At 40.2% G+C, this 18,435-nt stretch overlaps 1 protein-coding gene across 12 annotated transcripts in view; it reads right to left on the bottom strand.

Moving 5' to 3' along the window:
• The window catches only part of celf2 (cugbp, Elav-like family member 2), a 177,652-nt gene that overhangs the window by 93,540 nt on the left and 65,677 nt on the right, over positions 1-18,435 (bottom strand). For 9 of the 12 annotated variants that reach the window (XM_053650233.1, XM_053650234.1, XM_053650236.1 and 6 more), the window contains exon 1: positions 7,830-8,773. The exons of the other annotated variants lie outside the window; for them this stretch is intronic. In XM_053650233.1, the coding sequence (XP_053506208.1) occupies positions 7,830-8,125 (296 nt within the window). In that variant the 5' untranslated portion in view covers positions 8,126-8,773. Of the gene's footprint in view, positions 1-7,829; positions 8,774-18,435 lie in introns of those variants that run through there. 12 annotated transcript variants of the gene reach the window in all.

Genomic DNA, 18,435 nt, shown 5'->3' with positions numbered 1-18,435 from the left:
AATGGAAACACCCTACAAAGATGGTAACACAAGTGTGTGTGTGTGTGTGTGTGTGTCTGTGTATGTTCTTGTGCTCTGCAATGGTTGCTTTATAAACTGGCTGCAGAAATAAGAACTTAAAAGTCTCCCATAATCCTGCATTCCGCTCCCTCTAGCTGCAAATAATGAGCTCTCATACTGAAGAGCTGCCTGCGACGAGGAAAACATTTAACGCAGAGAGAGAGAGAGAGGGAGAGAGAGAGAGAGAGAGACAGAGAGAGAAGGGGGATGCAGAGAGCGATTATGAGAGCTCTAGGAAGGCAGCAGCAATGAGGCAGAAAATAAAAGTGTGTGCATGTGAGAGAGAGATAGAGAGAGAGAGAGAGAGAGAGAGAGAGACGAAAGAGAGAAAGATGTTTTAAAAGCAGAGAATGACAACGAACGGAAGGTGGAGATATAAGTCTACTGAGGCTTTTTAAGGTCGGCCTTGATTTCAGCAAATGGAGAGAATAAATACTACAGAGGAATGTCATAGAGAGAGAGAGCGAGAGAGAGAGAGAGAGAGAGATAGAGAGAGAGAGAGAGAGAGAGAAATTACTGTTGTTATTGTTTACAAATCATATCTCTATGTGTAGTACAATTTTGCCAGAACATATGTCATTCCAATAAAACTATCGTGAATTGAATTGAACTGAATTTGAATAGACCGAATTGAATCGAGAAGACAGGCAGAGAGAGAGAGAGAGCAAGAGAGAGGGTGGAGAAACACCCAAGGCCAGCGAGTGAGCCGATCAGCATGAGTCATCAGTACATCAGCTGACATACTGTACTCGGATGCAAATTCCACCCAAAGGGATAAAATCATATTTTACTCACATGCTATAAAAAAAATAATAGCGCAGTGCAGATGAGAAATAATGAAACACTGGGAGCGTTTTTTTTTTTTAACAGCACTGAAAACAGATACTTCTTGGCCGGCAAACTGGGTTTCATTACAACATTTAAAACCTGTATGTGTGGAATTAAAGACTGTGATGTCCAGAGAGAAGTACTGTATATCGCGCTATGAATTAGCAAGAATTAGGGCTGGGCGATATATTGACGTAATATTGATATTGTGATAAATGATTACATGATACACTTTTCTGAGATATCATTAGTATGGTGATGTATTTAAAAAAAATAAATGTTTTTAATAATTACAAATTAAATGGTACTGAATGGATGCCATAGATTTGACGTAATGGTCTAGCACCAGAGTATATCTCAGACTTACTAAGTCTCCACCAACCTTCAAGGTCTCTTCACTCTGCTGATGAGCTGTATCTGTCGGTTCCTCGCTCTCGCCTTAAAACTTAAAGTGATACCTAGACATAGACTTTGGAACGAGCTTCGGTTGGCCATAAAATCATCTCCGTCACTCGCGTCTTTTCAAGGGGCCTTAAAAACGTATTTATTTTCTCTAGCTTTTAATTAATACATTATGAATTGTACTGTGTAATTTTTTTTTGTCTTTGTCTGTTTTAAATGCTTGGCTGTTTGCATGTGATAATTTTTGTAACTCCATGTGCAGAACTTAACAATTTTTTTTTATTTTTCTACTTGTTTTAGTTTGTTAGCTAAACTATGTATCATGATATGCGTTGTGTATAGTAGAAATGTCCTCAAGTATTGTGATATGATATTGTTGTTATATTGCCCAGCCCTAGCAATAATAAATATCCCAATCGTTTATCAGTAGTCCTTCTGCAACAAAGTAGACAGTTAATCAGGTCGGAAAGTTTTTAAGGTGACCCAATTATAGCCACACAACCCCACAAGAATATACCCGACCTGACCTACAACATCAAGTGCAGATTTTATACCACGCTACATAATATGGACTTCCTGTCTAAACAGGATCTGCTGCTGCAAATATAAGGAATGTACCAATACCACACTACAGTATGTATATCACCTTGCACGACTCTTTTCATTAGCAACTGTTTTACAACAATATGGAAATTTCCCATCGTGTTCAACATTCTATCACAGTCTACGATATAATCTTGAGACTGTGTTAAAAGAATGACATGGTTAAAAAAAACGATTCCTCTGTCGAGTATGATGAGAGAGGACTTTTCTTCCCTCCCCGAGGCCGAGAGGGAAAACCTGCCAGCCAGCAAGTAAAAAAAGCACCGACAAACACTCACACTTTAAAGCCTTTCAACAGCACATACTCCTGTGTGTACGTGACCAGAGAGAGCAAGAGAGTGTGAGAGAAATAGAGAGAGAGCAAGAGAGAGAGAGAGAAAGATGAAATAGTTGCATCCATACATTAAAATAAAATGTGAAATTCCCAAAAGCAGGAGAAAGCACATCAGTGATGCTGTGTGTACGCCAGACATGTGGAACAGAAAAAAACTAAAGGAGATTAAAAATAAAAATATTTTGAGGATTTTGGAGGAAAACAAAGGGGTTTCAGTGTGTGTGTGTGTGTGTGTCTCATGGGTCATAGTACGTTCCAGCTAGGCACCTTGTTCTCCAAACATCCACCCCAACCCCCCTACACACACACAGATATAGTCCTCCTCCTACTCATCTTTCCCCATCCCTCTATCATTCTGCCACTTCTGGAATGAACCAGCTGTTGTTGGGTGAAGACTTATGCTCTCTCTCTCCCTCTCGAACAGATGCAACTGGCGACTCATGCTGTGAAGCGCAAAGTTCATCTTCCCCAGAAGTTACGAGTTAGAACAACTGAAAGCGTGCTCATATTCACAGCAGTAATTGAAGACGAGTCAGTTGGGATGTCTTGCGCATTCAAACTGAGGACCCCGCAAACCTTTTGCACTCCGTGACATTCGTCTGCAGTTTATTCGAAATCTATTTATATCTGACGATTTAGTTGCAGTATCCTAGCAGCATTCCTTGCGGCAGTAGCTGAAGCAGCCTGACGCTTCTATCTGAGGAGATTCTATCATCGGCTGCCTGAGATGACTAACAAATCATGTAAGCTAGATGGCTGATGTTTGAAGTGTGTGTTAAGGTGATATGTGGGCCAGCCTCAGCCTGTTGCAGTTTTTACAAAAATGTGGTTATATACATATATATATATATATATATATATATATAGATAGATAGATAGATAGATAGATAGATATAAAATCACACACTGTGTATCTTTCACCTTGAAATGTGTATCTTTAAATATTTAAAGGTGTGTAATCGGGGGCTCAGTGGCTTAGGCCCTGTTTACACTAGTGCGTTTTCGTTTAAAACAGTGTTTTAAAATGAAAACGATCCTCGTCCACGCTGGCGTTTCCGCTGTGTTTCTGAAACGATCTCCATCCATACTAAATGACTGGAAAAGCATGTCACATGACTATTCATGCACACTGGGCATGCGCATACAAGTGTAAACAGGAAGTTGGTTGCTAGTCAATGGCAGGCACAACAAACCAGCGCAGCATGTAGGGCTTACGTCGCTTGAAATGAGATTTGTTGCCGATTGCTCTAATCGTAGCTTGCCTCTTGCGCATGTAGGCAGCTGCAGTTTTATAAAATACAGAATTTAATTGCACAATGGCTGCTAAAAATGACAACAAAGCCAGCAAAGTTTGCGCTTCAGTCTCTGTGTTGTTGTGTATACGATCAAGGTAGCATAATGGTCATATGGTAGGGGCTTGATGAATCAGGAAAGGATACGGAATGATCCAGAAGACCCAATCAGGTGGCAAATGTGGCCGAAGCCCCACCTCGATTTCAAAAGTCTTCGTTTTGGTCTGTTTACATTAAAACATGAGCCCGGAGTTTTCAAACTAAAACAGGGTCTTCGGCGTTTCCAAAAGTCTCAGTTTTCGAGGGTCAAAAACACTGGAGTAGTGTAGACAACAGGCGTAACCGTAGCAATAGTTATGCGTTTTAAAATGAAAACAGACTAGTGTAAACAGGGCCTTAGTGGTTAGCACGTTTGCCTCACACCTTTGAGGTTGTGGGATCGAATCTCAACTCTCGTATGCACAGAGTTCACATGCTCTCCCCTTGTTTCGGGGTTTTCTCCGGGTACTCCGGTTTCCTCCTGCAATCCCAAGACATGTGTTGTAGGCTGATTGGCATTTCCAAATTGTCTACAGTGTGTGAATGTGTGTGTGATTATGTGAATGTGTGGGTACAGAAAATGGATGGATGGATGTATGGATGGATGGATGGAGGTGTGTAATTGGACCTTACTTGACTGTAATTGGACTGCAAAGCTTTAACGGAAAAAGTACTTTCCCAGATAAAAGATGCATACTAAAGCTATAAAAGATGGTACCACCCCAGCAAAAAGAAATTCAAAATACAGTTTGGTACCTTCTGTACACTTTGATGATCCATAAAGAAACATTTCTCTCTTTCAAACTGTAGCTTTTTTCTTCTTCTTCTTATTCTTTTTTTTTTAAAGTAATCGCATTTTCTGGCATTAAAGAATGTCCTGGCATCAGCATTTCACCAGCTGATGGAATCCACCTGAGGCTCAAGATGGCATTGTCAGTTAACTCTTAGCTCTCGAAAGTTTGGATTGGATTCCGCTTCGGATAAAACCATCTGCCAAAAGAGATGCTTGTTTTCTCTAAAAATCTGGCAGAACAAATGTAGAATTTGGTAAATCCTCCTGTCCTGGTCTGTAATGGGTCGTTCTGAATCAATTGCCTTCCATAACCAACACGAAATTACAAATTGATACCAGTCCCAGATCAGTCTGATGCAGAATTACTGAATTATACTAATGACAATCCAGCAGATTGGTCACTTCCCCATCAAGCTGCTTCTCTTTTTATATGATTCTCTTGTAATATGATTTAATTTGATATAAACCTGCTTGCCGTGTGTCCTCCTAATTTATATTAAATTGGGTGAATTGTAACCTCGCCCAAACCTAAGATGAGGTTTAATATACAATAATAAACCTTACACACAATCACATCATTGACCCACACTCCAGGTAAAATCAAGCCTGAGACAAACACTCTGCTCTGGTGGAGAGATGTCATCCAATTTTGAATAAAGCTACTAGAGTCAAAAGACTTCAAACAAACACACATGTTCAGAGAATTAAAGATAAAAAAAACAAAAAAACAATAGAAACAAGTTGGAAGTGGCTGTTAAAGTGTACAGAGTGACAATATAAGTGCTTTTGGAGAGCCAGATGTTGTAAATTCATTGTGTGTGTAGGTGTGTGTGTTTGTGTGTGTGTGTGTGTGTGTGTGTGAGAGATGTTTTCCCTAGCAGAGAGGTGAGCAGCTTATCACACAGTGAAGAGAGAGATTAGCGAGAATTCACTCGCTCTCCAGAAACACATGCCAGATGGATGCTGGCCCATAACCTTCCTCCTCGGATATGTGTGTGTTGATAAATAGAAAAATAAATGAATAGATAAATAGAAAAATCCACCACAAGAAATGAAAGGAATGATAAAATGATAGATAGATAGATAGATAGATAGATAGATACTGTTTCTCTAAATATGTCCAAAATATTATATATTTGCTTCAGAACAACATTTTTTTAATGTTTCCTCTAATTTTAACACAAATTCTTTTGTTGCATAGCTTTAAGTTTCAAGGTGAACTAAGGCCCTGTCCCAAATGTCACAAAATGTCCCAAATGTCCCAAACATCATAAACGCTGATGTCTTCTTCCGAGTAAGCACTTTGTTCTGCACTTTCCTCGAGCTGTGGACCTGTGAAGTGCAAGTGATCGAGGTTTTAGGGGTGTAAATGTGAACATTTGGGACAGTCCTCAAGACTTCCTTACTTTAGTCTGTCGCTCTTCAGTGATACTGGCAAAGAGCTGCTTTCTTTACTTACTGAGGACTTAAACTTCATTTTCCACTGGGAGACAAATGAAGTTCATTAGCATTTTGTTATTGCTTTGAAAGCATTTGCGAAATTTAATTGAAAGTTCTGTGTGTTTACGCAAAATCAGCTGACTTCATGCAACAGTTTTATCTTGCCCAGCCGTGGTCCTCGCTCACAATCTTAAGGGGTTTAATGTAAGAGAGTGCAGCTTTATCTGCTTTGAATCAGTAAAAGGCACATTGACGGCACTTGTGAGATTCCTTTAGAATTATAAAATGACACGAGGCACTACGGCCTTGCAGACTTTTGTTTACGAACGTGTGCAAATGAGGCCTGCTAGACTTCAAGTGTGAACATTTAGGACAGGGCCTATATAACCTCCAGCTTTCTGCTACAAATCTGCCTTCAAACTTCAAACAAGCAGTGGAACGATACCAAACTGCACTGATGGGGAAAAAAATGATTCCAGTTGTCCACATTGGCTGTCCCTATAATGTTACGACATTCAACTACATTCTTCAGTTTTGTTCATTTTTAGCTATTACAGCTGGTCACGTTGTGTCCTGATTCACAATGGGAAGTCTGTGTAACATCAGTAAAGAACTGCACGCAGATCATTAATTAGATTAGATAAATCCGATTTTGTGGGAGACGGACTTCCATTGCTTGTTGGCTACATTTGGTATGTAGCTGCAGTTGCAAAGCTAAATAAGCAAAAGACGGCCACTAATCATGTCTCGGCTGATCTGCTGCAGTTGGGAAGAGGCTGAAGAAGTGTGCATGATATACAGAGCACTATTGTACTGGCCACTCTTATGAAATCCAGAGAGCCCACAGAGAATGAGAGAGAGAGAGAGAGAGAGAGAGAGAGAGAGAGAGAGAACGAGAGAGAGCGAGACATAGAGAGAGAGAGAAAGAGAGAGAGAGCAAGAGATAGATAAACAGATATAGAGAGAGAGCACGAGAGATAGAGAGAAAGAGAGAGAGAGAACGAGAGATAGATAGAGAGAGAGAGAGAACGAGAGAGCGAGAGATAGAGAAATAGAGAAAGAGAGAGAGAGCAAGAGCTAGATAAACCGATAGAGAGAGAGAGCACGAGATAGATAAATCTCGAGAGAGAGAGAGAGAGAGAGAGAGAGAGAGACAGACAGACAGAGAGAGAGAGAGAGAGAGAGAGAGAGAGAGATGGCTTGAACATGGCCCGTCATCCTGTAGTGCTTTAAGGAGAGCAGACAGAAACAGGACACTGACAGTAAACAGCTCGCGCGCACCAAACTCCCATCCTTTGTTCTCGGGCCTGGAACGTAACCGAATTACGCGCGTGCAGTAATCTGATTTCAACACGTAGCCAATCAAATTCGGAACAACCTCGATACAGAGAGGGAGAGAGACACTAAGTGAGTGAAAGAAACAGCGAGAAAGGGTGTGCATTCCTGTGCTTTACAGTGAGGGCGCGTGTTTGTCTCCTCCCCAAAGCCGTGCACTGTGCACGAGCCATAAGGGTCACATGCTTGTCATGAACTCTCCCACAGCCCAACACTGCAGGATCACACGTGTACAAAAAAAAAACGTGTAACGTCCTGGTTATATACACAACACTGCAAGAGTTCACTATAACTATACAGTGTGCATTTTTGCATAGAATATGCCTAAGCAAGCTTCCAGCCAAATGGGCGGAGTCACTGAATCACGTTGCTTGCGGGTTAACGCTGCACGCGCGCTTATCCGGACAGCATGTGTTAACGTACTTACAAAGAATAGAAGAAAGCATAAATGCACACTAGAGCTTAGAGCTGCCTTCATTTATAGCCCCAACAACAACAACAAGACACACACACACTCGTCGCGCCCAATGCAGTTCCGCACTCGAGCCTAAACCCCGGACCGTCCGAGCGCGAGATGCAGTGAACGCCTCATAAAGCGGATCAGATCCCCGACATCCACCTCTGTACTGATTACGATCCGCTCTAATGGCTCTGAGATCCAGCAATGCACGTGCTTGGAAAAAGAAAATTCACATGCACTCACATCCGCTCGGCTGTGGTTAGCAACCCGCCTTCCACCATCATACTGGGGAGGAAATCCAGACTGTAGCACGAAGACATTGATGTGTTTGCCTGTTCCACAAGCGTGTAGTCTGCAGACGCGTGCCGCTGAGCTCGCGCCTTGTCCCGGTAGATTTCCTTCCCGTTCCTATTCAACCCTGGTATGTCCTGTCCTGTCCTGTCCCAGAAGCCTGACAGTGTGTGGAACTGAGCAGCGAGACGGAGAGGGACAGGTGCAGCAGCACACAACACTGAGCACTCACACACTCTTAAACGCATTCACATTCTCACGTGTTTACACTCCTCCTCCTGCTTCTCTACACTCCTTCACCCTCTCTCATATAGATAGATAGATAGATGTGACTATCTAACTAACTACACGTCATGCTCCTAACAGTTTATAGTTCCATTAACGGCAGAAAAACACAGCATGTCATGTTACTAAGAAAGTTCTGTGCCCTGAAGACTCTCCTGTGGTGGAAAACTTACTGACCGTTACAACACTAGAGAACCCTTTCACAAATGTTTAAACCTTGTTTAGCATTTCTACGAAGTCTCCTTACAGAAAGCTTCACCATATCAAGGATTCTATGTTTTTCTTTGTTAAATAACTAAACAATATCGTATCATTGATGTAATATGAACCTGTTATTTGTCTTGATAGTCCGTACAGAGGTTTTTTTTTCTGATAGTTGCAGCTACAAATGCTCGATTTTGCTGTGGCTTCCCAAAATGTGCAATGAAATTTGTGGATTTTTTTGTGCTTTTTTTTTGTTTGTTGCAGAAATCTACTTGAATTGGCGAAATTGCAATTGCATGAAATTGTTTCGCACAGTCTTTTGCAGTGATGTTTGTTGGTAAGTGAGACATTTTAGCAGCATCCATGTTCGACGCACATGAATTGAAGAGGGTTTTGGCTGAATGCTTGTTGCGATGACATCACATGACGCGTCTTGGCCTGAATCTGCAGATAATCTTGGGTAATTTTGAAAAATTGCAAGCTACAGCGAATATTGCAGAGTTTCCTTGACTTTGCTTTCATTTCTGCGATCGCAAAATCGCAAAATCTTAGACGGACTGTCTTGCAGCCAGCACTACTGTTAGAGCTGGGCTGTTAGGGAAAATGAATCAGCACATTCTGACCAATCAGATTTGAGAACTTGAGCATTATATCATCCTCACTGGACATAAAAAAGTGAATGTTCAATGTTTTTGGATCATGAGGCTATGCAAGGAGTAAACTCATGAACTCTATGAAATCTACTAAATTAGTAATATTATGATAACCATTAAGAACAAGTAATTGTTTCTTACCCTAATAAATACATATATGGATATGAATACTGAATACTCCCTCAACCCAATATGCCCTGTCCACTTTCCCTGGTGAACTGCAGGGAATTACAGACAGATAGATAAAAACATATTTTTCTCTTGCTAAATAAATAATACCATCTTCATTGAGCATGTAAATGGTAAATCTGAACAGTTTTTAAACACCATATGGTTTTTATGCTATAAGGCAAAGAAGTAGATAGATACTAAAATGTGCACTTGTTTATTTCTGCACTTTTTTTTCAGCATCATGTCCTATCACATGACCATGGAATGGATGAGCTACTTTGCTTTTGTTTCTCCCCCTCTTCTGTACCTCCTGGGGGCAACCCTTCTTTACTAGAGCTTCTCTAGCAGGAAGTGGGTCATGGGAAACACACACACACACACACACACACACACACACACACACATACGGAAAGACTGTGCAACATCCCCCTACAACCCTTAGCTATCTAACCGTCTAACCATCTGTACCGTTTAACTGAATGTTCATCTAAGCCTACATCTAAGCCATGAAGCCTCCATCATTTACTATGAGCTGGAACTGTACCTACCCTATATTTTGATTATTCATTCTGGCATAAAATGACCAGTTAATATATTATTTGTCATGATATGCAGTAATTTGTAGCACAGCATTGTATTTGTGTTGTTTTACCCATCAGTGCCTGGGATGCATTTTGCAAATATGGTATCGATGGTTATTTATTGATTGTCAGGCTTTTGATTTTCACAGTGTCCTTTTTAATCTGTCTTATTGTTGCTTCAGTCAAAAACGCAACCTGAGTGCTACATTAATATTTAGTGTTCATCAGGTGCCGAAGAGACACCCTGTAGCCCAACTGCTCTGCACTATGCTTGTCTATACTATGCTAAAAATGTCCAGGTTAAAATATGAAATGTATATTTGTAGACACATAAAGCCTGCTTATCTTTCCATAAATATAGGAAAAACAATTTTTGTTCAAAAGTAAGCGATGTTGTTCTACCATCATCAGGCCAAAGGATTTCCTATACACTCTGACCTAACAGTGCTAGGAATAATTGAACTTCAGAGGCATTGGGGCCATTTCACAAATGCACATGCAGTACAATTGAGAAAACTTATAACATGCCCTCAGAACAAATGCAGTTATTCCAACAGTCATTCTAACAAACAGTTAAAACAGTATCTTATGAAGAAAAGTAGTTATTACAGCTGCAGTCTTGGTAATCTTTCAAATAAATGACCTCTACACATGACAGTCCCAATGAAGGAGGCATGTCCTCTATGCATGTCAGCTCCAGTTAAGGAGGCGTGGCCTCTACAAGTGTCAGTCTCAGTGAAAGGGGCATTACTCATACATAAATCAGTCCAAGAGAAGGAGGCGTGGCCTTTTTGCATTTCAGTTCCAGTGAAGGGGATGTGGCCTCGGTGCCTCTTCAGCATAAGAGCCAAAACTGCTCATTACTGGTTCACAGTGTATCACAGAGTATCATATTGCCCTACATTAAGGTATCACATCATCAAAACATGGGCTTGTTGAAACCTTTATACCCCAGATCAAGGATTTTTTCATCAATAAATTACTGACCAAGATAAGAATGGGAGCAGGTAAGTATGTCCTCAGGCTTCCCAAATGACTTGGGGATCAATAGCCACTGATATTTGTCCTTAGGCTAAATGACTTGTTTTCCCCAGGCTTAGCAGTGTTAGCATAGCCATGTGACCATTGAGACATACAAGCGGCATGCATATCTGTTCAGATATCTGTGTCTCTAAGCTACAATAACATATGACAACACTGCTGTCAGATCACCAGTTGCATGTGCAAACACGTGTGAGAGACAGCAGATACAGTACATATATAAAATATATATCTGTATGTGTCTTGAGGGCAGGCTACCCTGAGTTTCCCATATCGCTGAAATATTCCATGCTTGTCAGCAGAAAGTCTAAATTGTGTCAATATTTCTGTAGCGAGCCTCTCTTCTTTGAGTACAAACTGCCTCTATTAGTAGCATTAACGCATCGATATCCAGAGCTGCCTTAACGAGCTCTGTGCAAAAGAAACATGGGAGCTGTGGGTAATTTTATTAAAGAGTGTGTACGTAGTTGGTCTTTGAAACTCCTGAATTGCAAGCTTAATCTAGCATGCTATTGCCAGGACGCTCCACAAATGCTTAATTTAACTCGAACACGGATTGGTAATATTTCACGCAAGTGCTGTATTTTCATAGCGGGAAAATAGAGGGCAAAAATGAGAGGCAATTTGACAAATTCAGAGCTTTTCTGATGGATTCTCCACTCTTAAAGGAAAGAAACAGGGCTCAAGGAAGAAGCTAGGGGAGAAATGAGCAGGATGGAAGAATATGGGGCACTTTCCTTAGCTGTTATTTATTATTTAACCCGAGTGCAGTACTCTCATGGAATATGTCTCTGTGTGAGCGTGTGTGTGTGTGCGTATTATCACAAATCAGCTTCCTCTACAGGGAGCCAGGACCTTCAGTGTATATTGGCGTAATACTGTAGGTGAAACGGAACACAATGGAAGCACAATGGTTCCAGGTAAATCACTATATTAATATTGTTTCCTACTGTCAAATGGAGCAACATTAAATGTTTATTACGCTGCAGCTACAAGGTTTCAATTATAGGGTCTTTATGCCTCAAAAATAGGAAAATAAATCCTGTGCTATTTTTGGTCTTGCCACTTGCTACTTCCTGACACTGTAGCCTGTTGTTCAACCAGAGCAAAAAACGTGAGCTTGACATAATCGTTACATCCGGATTAAACAGGTTAAATTAATGTTTTATCGTGTGTTGAACTGTACTTACAACAGATAATGGCACTATCATTTCAGTGAATTCGGATCACATTTTTTTCAAAAATAATTTAGTTGCGTTTGTCCGCTCCCGTCCTCCCTCATGGTTGACACGTGTAGTGCATTCTATATATTTTTTAATGACATTTTTTTTATAGTCAGCATAAATGATTAAACACTCTATTCCTCTGTTTTATGTCTGGTTCGTGTAGCCATTCCTACAGCTGCTGATACTTAAAGGTCCTAGAATAATGTTTAAGAGGATCGGGATGAGCTTTTTTCTTTTTTTGTTTTAAGAATAATGTCCATATTTTAGGCACTCAGAAATGTTTCTGTTACCGGTATACACATATCACATGACATTAATGATATAACCGTTTCAGATTTCCGTATCTCAGTACTCCATCATACCCCTAATTTTCATTAATCACCTTGTGCTGTCCAATATCCACATCCCTCCATTAGCCTCAACACACACCTCCCTCCATCTTCCTCCATCACTCTCTCTGTCTTTTTTTTTCAGCGTCTATGGAGGCTAAAGCTGAAAGCTGTTTGTCACTGCTGTAATCCCTTTATATGCACAAGACAATGGAATTCAGCCCCCCCATGGGTCATGCTCTCATTCTGTCCCTCGTTCCTTTCTCTCGTCCCTCTTTGTCTCTCCCCTCTCACGGTTCAAAGGTCACTCTCTTGGCATTGTTAGCACTGCCCTCCTTCTCATTTTCAAGAGATGCTAGCTCTTTGAGGAGCTGCTATGGGTAAAGCCCCACCCTATCTCTCTATCTACCTTTTTATCCCTTGTTCCTCTCTCACTCTCTCCCTCTCGCTCAACATCTCCCCTGGGCCTGGTTCCAGCTGGCCTGTAACATATATTGATTGACCATGTAGGAGGAGCCTGCGGATGGAAGACAGAGAGAATGCGAAGGAACAAGACAGAGAGTGAGGAAATGAGAGAGAGAGAAAGAGACAGCAAGCCCTACAGGCTGCAAAGTACAGGGACAAAAATAGCATGCCCAGAAGTTCAGATCACAGACTGAGAAGCAAGAAGAGAGAGAGAAGCATCTAAACAATGGACGTTTGATGGTCGTGTGGGTCAGTGAGCAGGAGATGTAGTTTCATCCGTCCATGTTTTTGTTACAGCAGCATGTATATGCTTTTGTTACAGCAAATGTATATTTGTTTCATATAGAGTTATCTTTCTGTATGTAAAGAATACACAAATGTGTCATTTTATGAATTGTAAATTTATCCATACACCTAGGTTGTAATCCGTTTTTGCAAGTACAATTCTGGGGCGAGGCCAGGGATGAGGGGGAGGGGCCAGGTGGACACCTTATCTTAACCAATTGATTAGCTATATTGATCTATTTATGAACTATATTGTTCGAGATGGGTGGGGATTAATAGATGACTGTATGTGGATGCTCCAGAAATCTCAGGGGGCAAATCTCAAGACATGAAGAAGCAAGGAGATGTGTATGCTCTAGAGATCAAAGGGGCGGGGCTTATACCAGTCCGTACAGGATTTTGAGGGGTTTTTTTTTTCACAAAATTTGTGATGCAACTTGCGGAGGTTTTTTTTTTGCAGTAAACTACTATTGCGCTAAACTGCTCCGAATATTGCAGCGTTTCCTTTCGTTAATTTCGGCGTTCGCAAAATCGTGAAATCCTGAAGGGACTGTTATACAACAAAAGTTGAGTGTTAATGTGTAAACACATACTTCAGTCATTCATTTATTCCAGTTCAGAAAATATAAATTGGCAATTCATAAGCCGATATGTCCACTATGATTTCAGCATACAGATACCAACTCCACTGGCAGGATTAGGCATGTACGTGTTTACAGGACACATCTATGTATGTTCTTGGATCTGTATATGTGTACGTGAACAGACGTATCCTCTTTTAGACTATAGGCTGACAACATTCGGTCTGAAACGCCTGTGCGTCTGTATGTGTGTGTGTGCGCACTCATGAATATTTGATGAACTCTTGGATTATGCAAAGCAGCCCGCAGACTCATTTGGGTTTCTGAATAAACACAATGGACTCAGAAAGCACGACCTAGAACAAGTTTAATATATCTCTCTCACACATACACATGCGCACTCACATACACAATCACATATATATCTTTAAACATGTATACACATCCTGCAAGAGGGCTAAATGTCAGAAATACACACACACACACATGTGTGAGATTAACAGAGTAATAGAGTAATGAGATTATTATCAGAGACATGCAAGCACACACACAGGCATGCACTGTGATGAGATTAATATTTGAACCATGCACCCACACTCACAAGCACACATACACACATCATGGTCCAATAAAGGATTTCGATGTTGAACGATTGCTCAGTCTCAGGATCACTAGTTTGTGTAATATACATCCATACCTCATGGTGTATAGGCTGTCACCAGCCAGGGTAACACACGACACATAAGCCATAAACACAGACGTGCAATGAATCTGTACAAACACGCAGCGCAAACAATATTAGAGAAATGCACACAAATATTTGAACATCTGATGGAATCATTTGCATCAGATGACCAGACTTTTCTAGGTCACTTGAAATAAATGCAATAGAGACAGTTTAGGACAAACAACACGTTCTCATCTTCTTCAAGACTGTTTAAAAATCATCATTATTCTCATGAAGTTGCCAAAGTGTCAATGTGCAAATCTCTCAAGGTGAAGGCTGTTCTGATAAAGGTAGTGCAATTAAAGTTTGATTAAACACCATTTTGTTCACTACAAATATCCAGATGTGCTAGTTCAGTTTAATAATGTTGATGGCATCACTATTATTCAAAGATAAGGAAATTAGTAAAAAATTAATGAAGGCCTTTCTATGTGTAGGTGTATGTACTTTACATATAATAAGTATGTACTCAATTATCATCCCAACTGTATATACTGCATCGCAACATGGCTGGACTCTAACATTAACCTCCAATGGTACTTAGTAAAGCCCATTAGTCAACCAAATCACCATAAACAGTTATAGATCATATATATAAATCTTACACAATATTACACATATCAGACTGTCATTTTTAGAGCATTAGTGCTTTGTAATTCTTCCACTTAAGAAAGATAGCCGCTATAGAACTAGCAGACTCCATTTTCTTCTGTCATCAAACTGCTATGTAAACATATAGAAAAATGGGCGGGTTGACCAGCTTCCTGTCTCTGATTAAATGTGCATACATGGTAGTACATTTTTCAAAGAATTATTAGTAAGCATAAATATGATATAATCCCTGTATTTATTTATTTTGGGGTTATAATTTCTAATCCCAGTGTAGACACTAGTGAGGTATCATATCATCTTCCAGGTGAACGTTGCAAACCGACTAGCATATTTGTTACTAGAGATTTCTTTTGTTTTATGTATTTAGGCAGTGCCATTACTCTTGCAGTGTAATTGAATCAAAATGCTTTTATTACTTTTGTCTCATAAGTATAAAAATATATATCAAGGACTAAAATAAAGATCTTGTGTTTCATACATTCAGAATAGAAGTTGAAATTACAATTATCAGTGGTATATTCTTAAGAATACAATTTTTTTTTAATATACTGTAGCTGTTTTGAAAGCAATTTTTACACTGACTAATACAAATTCCATCCACCATTTTTGTTTTTCCACCATTTTGTTTTCATATATAAGATATAGTGGCAAAAGAAATTACAACATAATCACTGCAGAACACAAATATGGACTAATGGACAAATATAAGGACTTATAGTAGGTATGAAAGGGTTAACCATGAATGAAAGAAAATGTGGTTTCCGTCTCAAATCAGCTAACAGGAGCCCCCTAAAACACCCAGAGAGATTTCAACTGGAGTGAATTCTGGCCCAGTGCAGTCGACCATAACTGGTTTAAGTGGATCAGCCTTGGGTGAAATCGACAGAGGCTATGTCTCTAGATGTTTTACATTCGTTAGCGAGATGAGTTGCTTTCTTTCCTTTCCTTTCTTTCTTGTTCTCCCCCTGTTTTCTTTCCTCCTGCCTCCACAAACCTTGCCTGTTTCTCTGTATCTCATCAGCTAACCCAACTATCTCTCTCTTTTATCTCTTGTGTTCTGCTCATTAGTGAAAAACCCAGGGAGCAGCGGTCACAGATTCTCATTTATTTTCATTTTCGAAACTTGCGAAGCTTCACTGAGCCTTCAGTTCTACTGCAGTCATTCTGCTAGAAACACACACACACACACACACACAGAGAGAGTGTAATGTGCTCCGAAATGTGCTCAAATCACATACACACCATATATCTGTATGTCTGTTTGTAGCCACATATTTGGTTTTCTATCCTCGTCCCACAAACACACATGATAGCATGCTAGCATAAAATGTACTTGCTTAAACATAACCACTAGTTCTTTGCTTCACCACAATGGCAGGGTTTACAAGCCACTAAATACAGACTACAAATACCAACATCTATTACAGAGGTTTCACAGGGCTCATAAGTGCAGTTGTAGGATGGCAATGTAGTTTTTCATGCGCATGAGATATAAAATATTGCAAGAATTAGAAATACCATCTGTCTTTATTTCCGACCCGTGCAGTGCAAGGTGATTTTCACATACACCCACACACCCACACACCCACACCCACACCCTAACCCCGCCCCCCCCCACACACACACACAGGATTATAACCAGCAGTCCAATATATGACATGTTCTCTCTGCAGTGTTAGTTACACATCTTACAATCAATTATAATTATAGTCACTTGCCTGTAGACATCAACAGCAAATTAATTCATAATAGTGATGAGGTTACTGGCAGAAATCAATAGGCCTATTGGTATGGAATAGTATATTGTGTCAGAGTCTTGAGGTGAATATAAAAGCCACATTCTCTACAGATTTAGTCTAAACTGTGCATTAGTTTGACACACATAGGGTCGTTAATCATGTGCCAGATGTGAATGCTTTAAAAGATCTGTTGAAAACACCCAATTATGGTAAGATGATAGCTAACACATGGATAGGAAAGAGTCTTTCACACACACCCTCAAACACATCTACACAGTGTGGTAGGCATGGCCGGTACTGTTTGACTTATCTTTACTAGAGGCAGTAGATATATAAAGCGGTAGACAACTGTGTGTGTGTGTGTGTGTGTGTGTGATGTCAGGAAGCATTGGCTATTTGTAGTTGGCGAGTCATTTGGGAGATTCATGGTCCTGTGGGGCATATTTAAAAGCCATTTAGTAAGAGCGCACTCAATGAGCTGGAAGCCATAAATCCACTCTTTAAACCAACATGCCCTCCTTCCAGCCAACACAACTGTCCTGTTCCAGTCCAATGCACCACTCCGATACCCCTATACCCCATTACACTCCAATAAACTACATGCTAACACTCCGATAAACTACATTCTAACACCCATTTACCCCCATTATTTTAACACCCATCTACCTCATTACACTTCAATAAAATCCAATTTAACACCCCTCTACCCCATTACACTCCAACAATCCACATTCTAACACCCCTCAACCCCATTACACTCCAATAAACTACATGCTAACACTCTAATAAAATACATTCTAACACCCCTCTACCCCATTACACTCCAACAAACTACATTCTAACACCCCTCTACCCCATTACACTCCAAACTACATTCTAACACCCCTCTACCCCATTACACTCCAATAAACTACATTCTAACACCCCTCTACCCCATTACACTCCAATAAAATACATTATAACACCCCTCTACCCCATTACACTCCAACAAACTATATTCTAACACCCCTCTACCCCATTACACTCCAACAAACTACATTCTAACACTCCTCTACCCCATTACACTCCAACAAACCACATTCTAACACTCCTCTACCAAATTACACTCCAACAAACTACATTATAACACCCCTCTACTCAATTATACCTGGAGAACTACATTCAAACTCCCCTCTACCCCATTGCACTCCAATAAACTACATTCTAACACCCCTGTACCCCATTGTGCTCCAATAAACTACATTGTAACACCCCTGTACCCCATTGCACTCCAATAAACTACATTCTAACACCCCATACCCCATTACACCCCAATACATTAAAATAAACTACATTCTAATACACATACACCAAATTACACTCCAACAAACTACATTCTAACACCCTCTACCCCATTACACTCCAATAAGCTACATTCTAACACCACTTTACCCCATTACACTCCAATAAACTACATTCTAATACCCCTCTACCACATTACACTCCAATAAACTACATTCTAATACCCCTCTACCACATTACATTCCAATAAACTAAATTCTAAAACACATACACCCCATTACACTCCAACAAACTACATTCTAACACCCCTATACCCCATTACACTCAAATAAACTACATTCTAACACTCCTATAACCCATTACACTTCAATAAATGAC

Source organism: Ictalurus furcatus, chromosome 19, assembly GCF_023375685.1.
Source record: "Ictalurus furcatus strain D&B chromosome 19, Billie_1.0, whole genome shotgun sequence".
NCBI classification, from domain to species: Eukaryota; Metazoa; Chordata; class Actinopteri; order Siluriformes; family Ictaluridae; genus Ictalurus; species Ictalurus furcatus.
The sequence above is the reverse complement of the archived record's forward strand: the minus strand, read 5'-3'. Positions and strand labels throughout refer to the sequence as shown.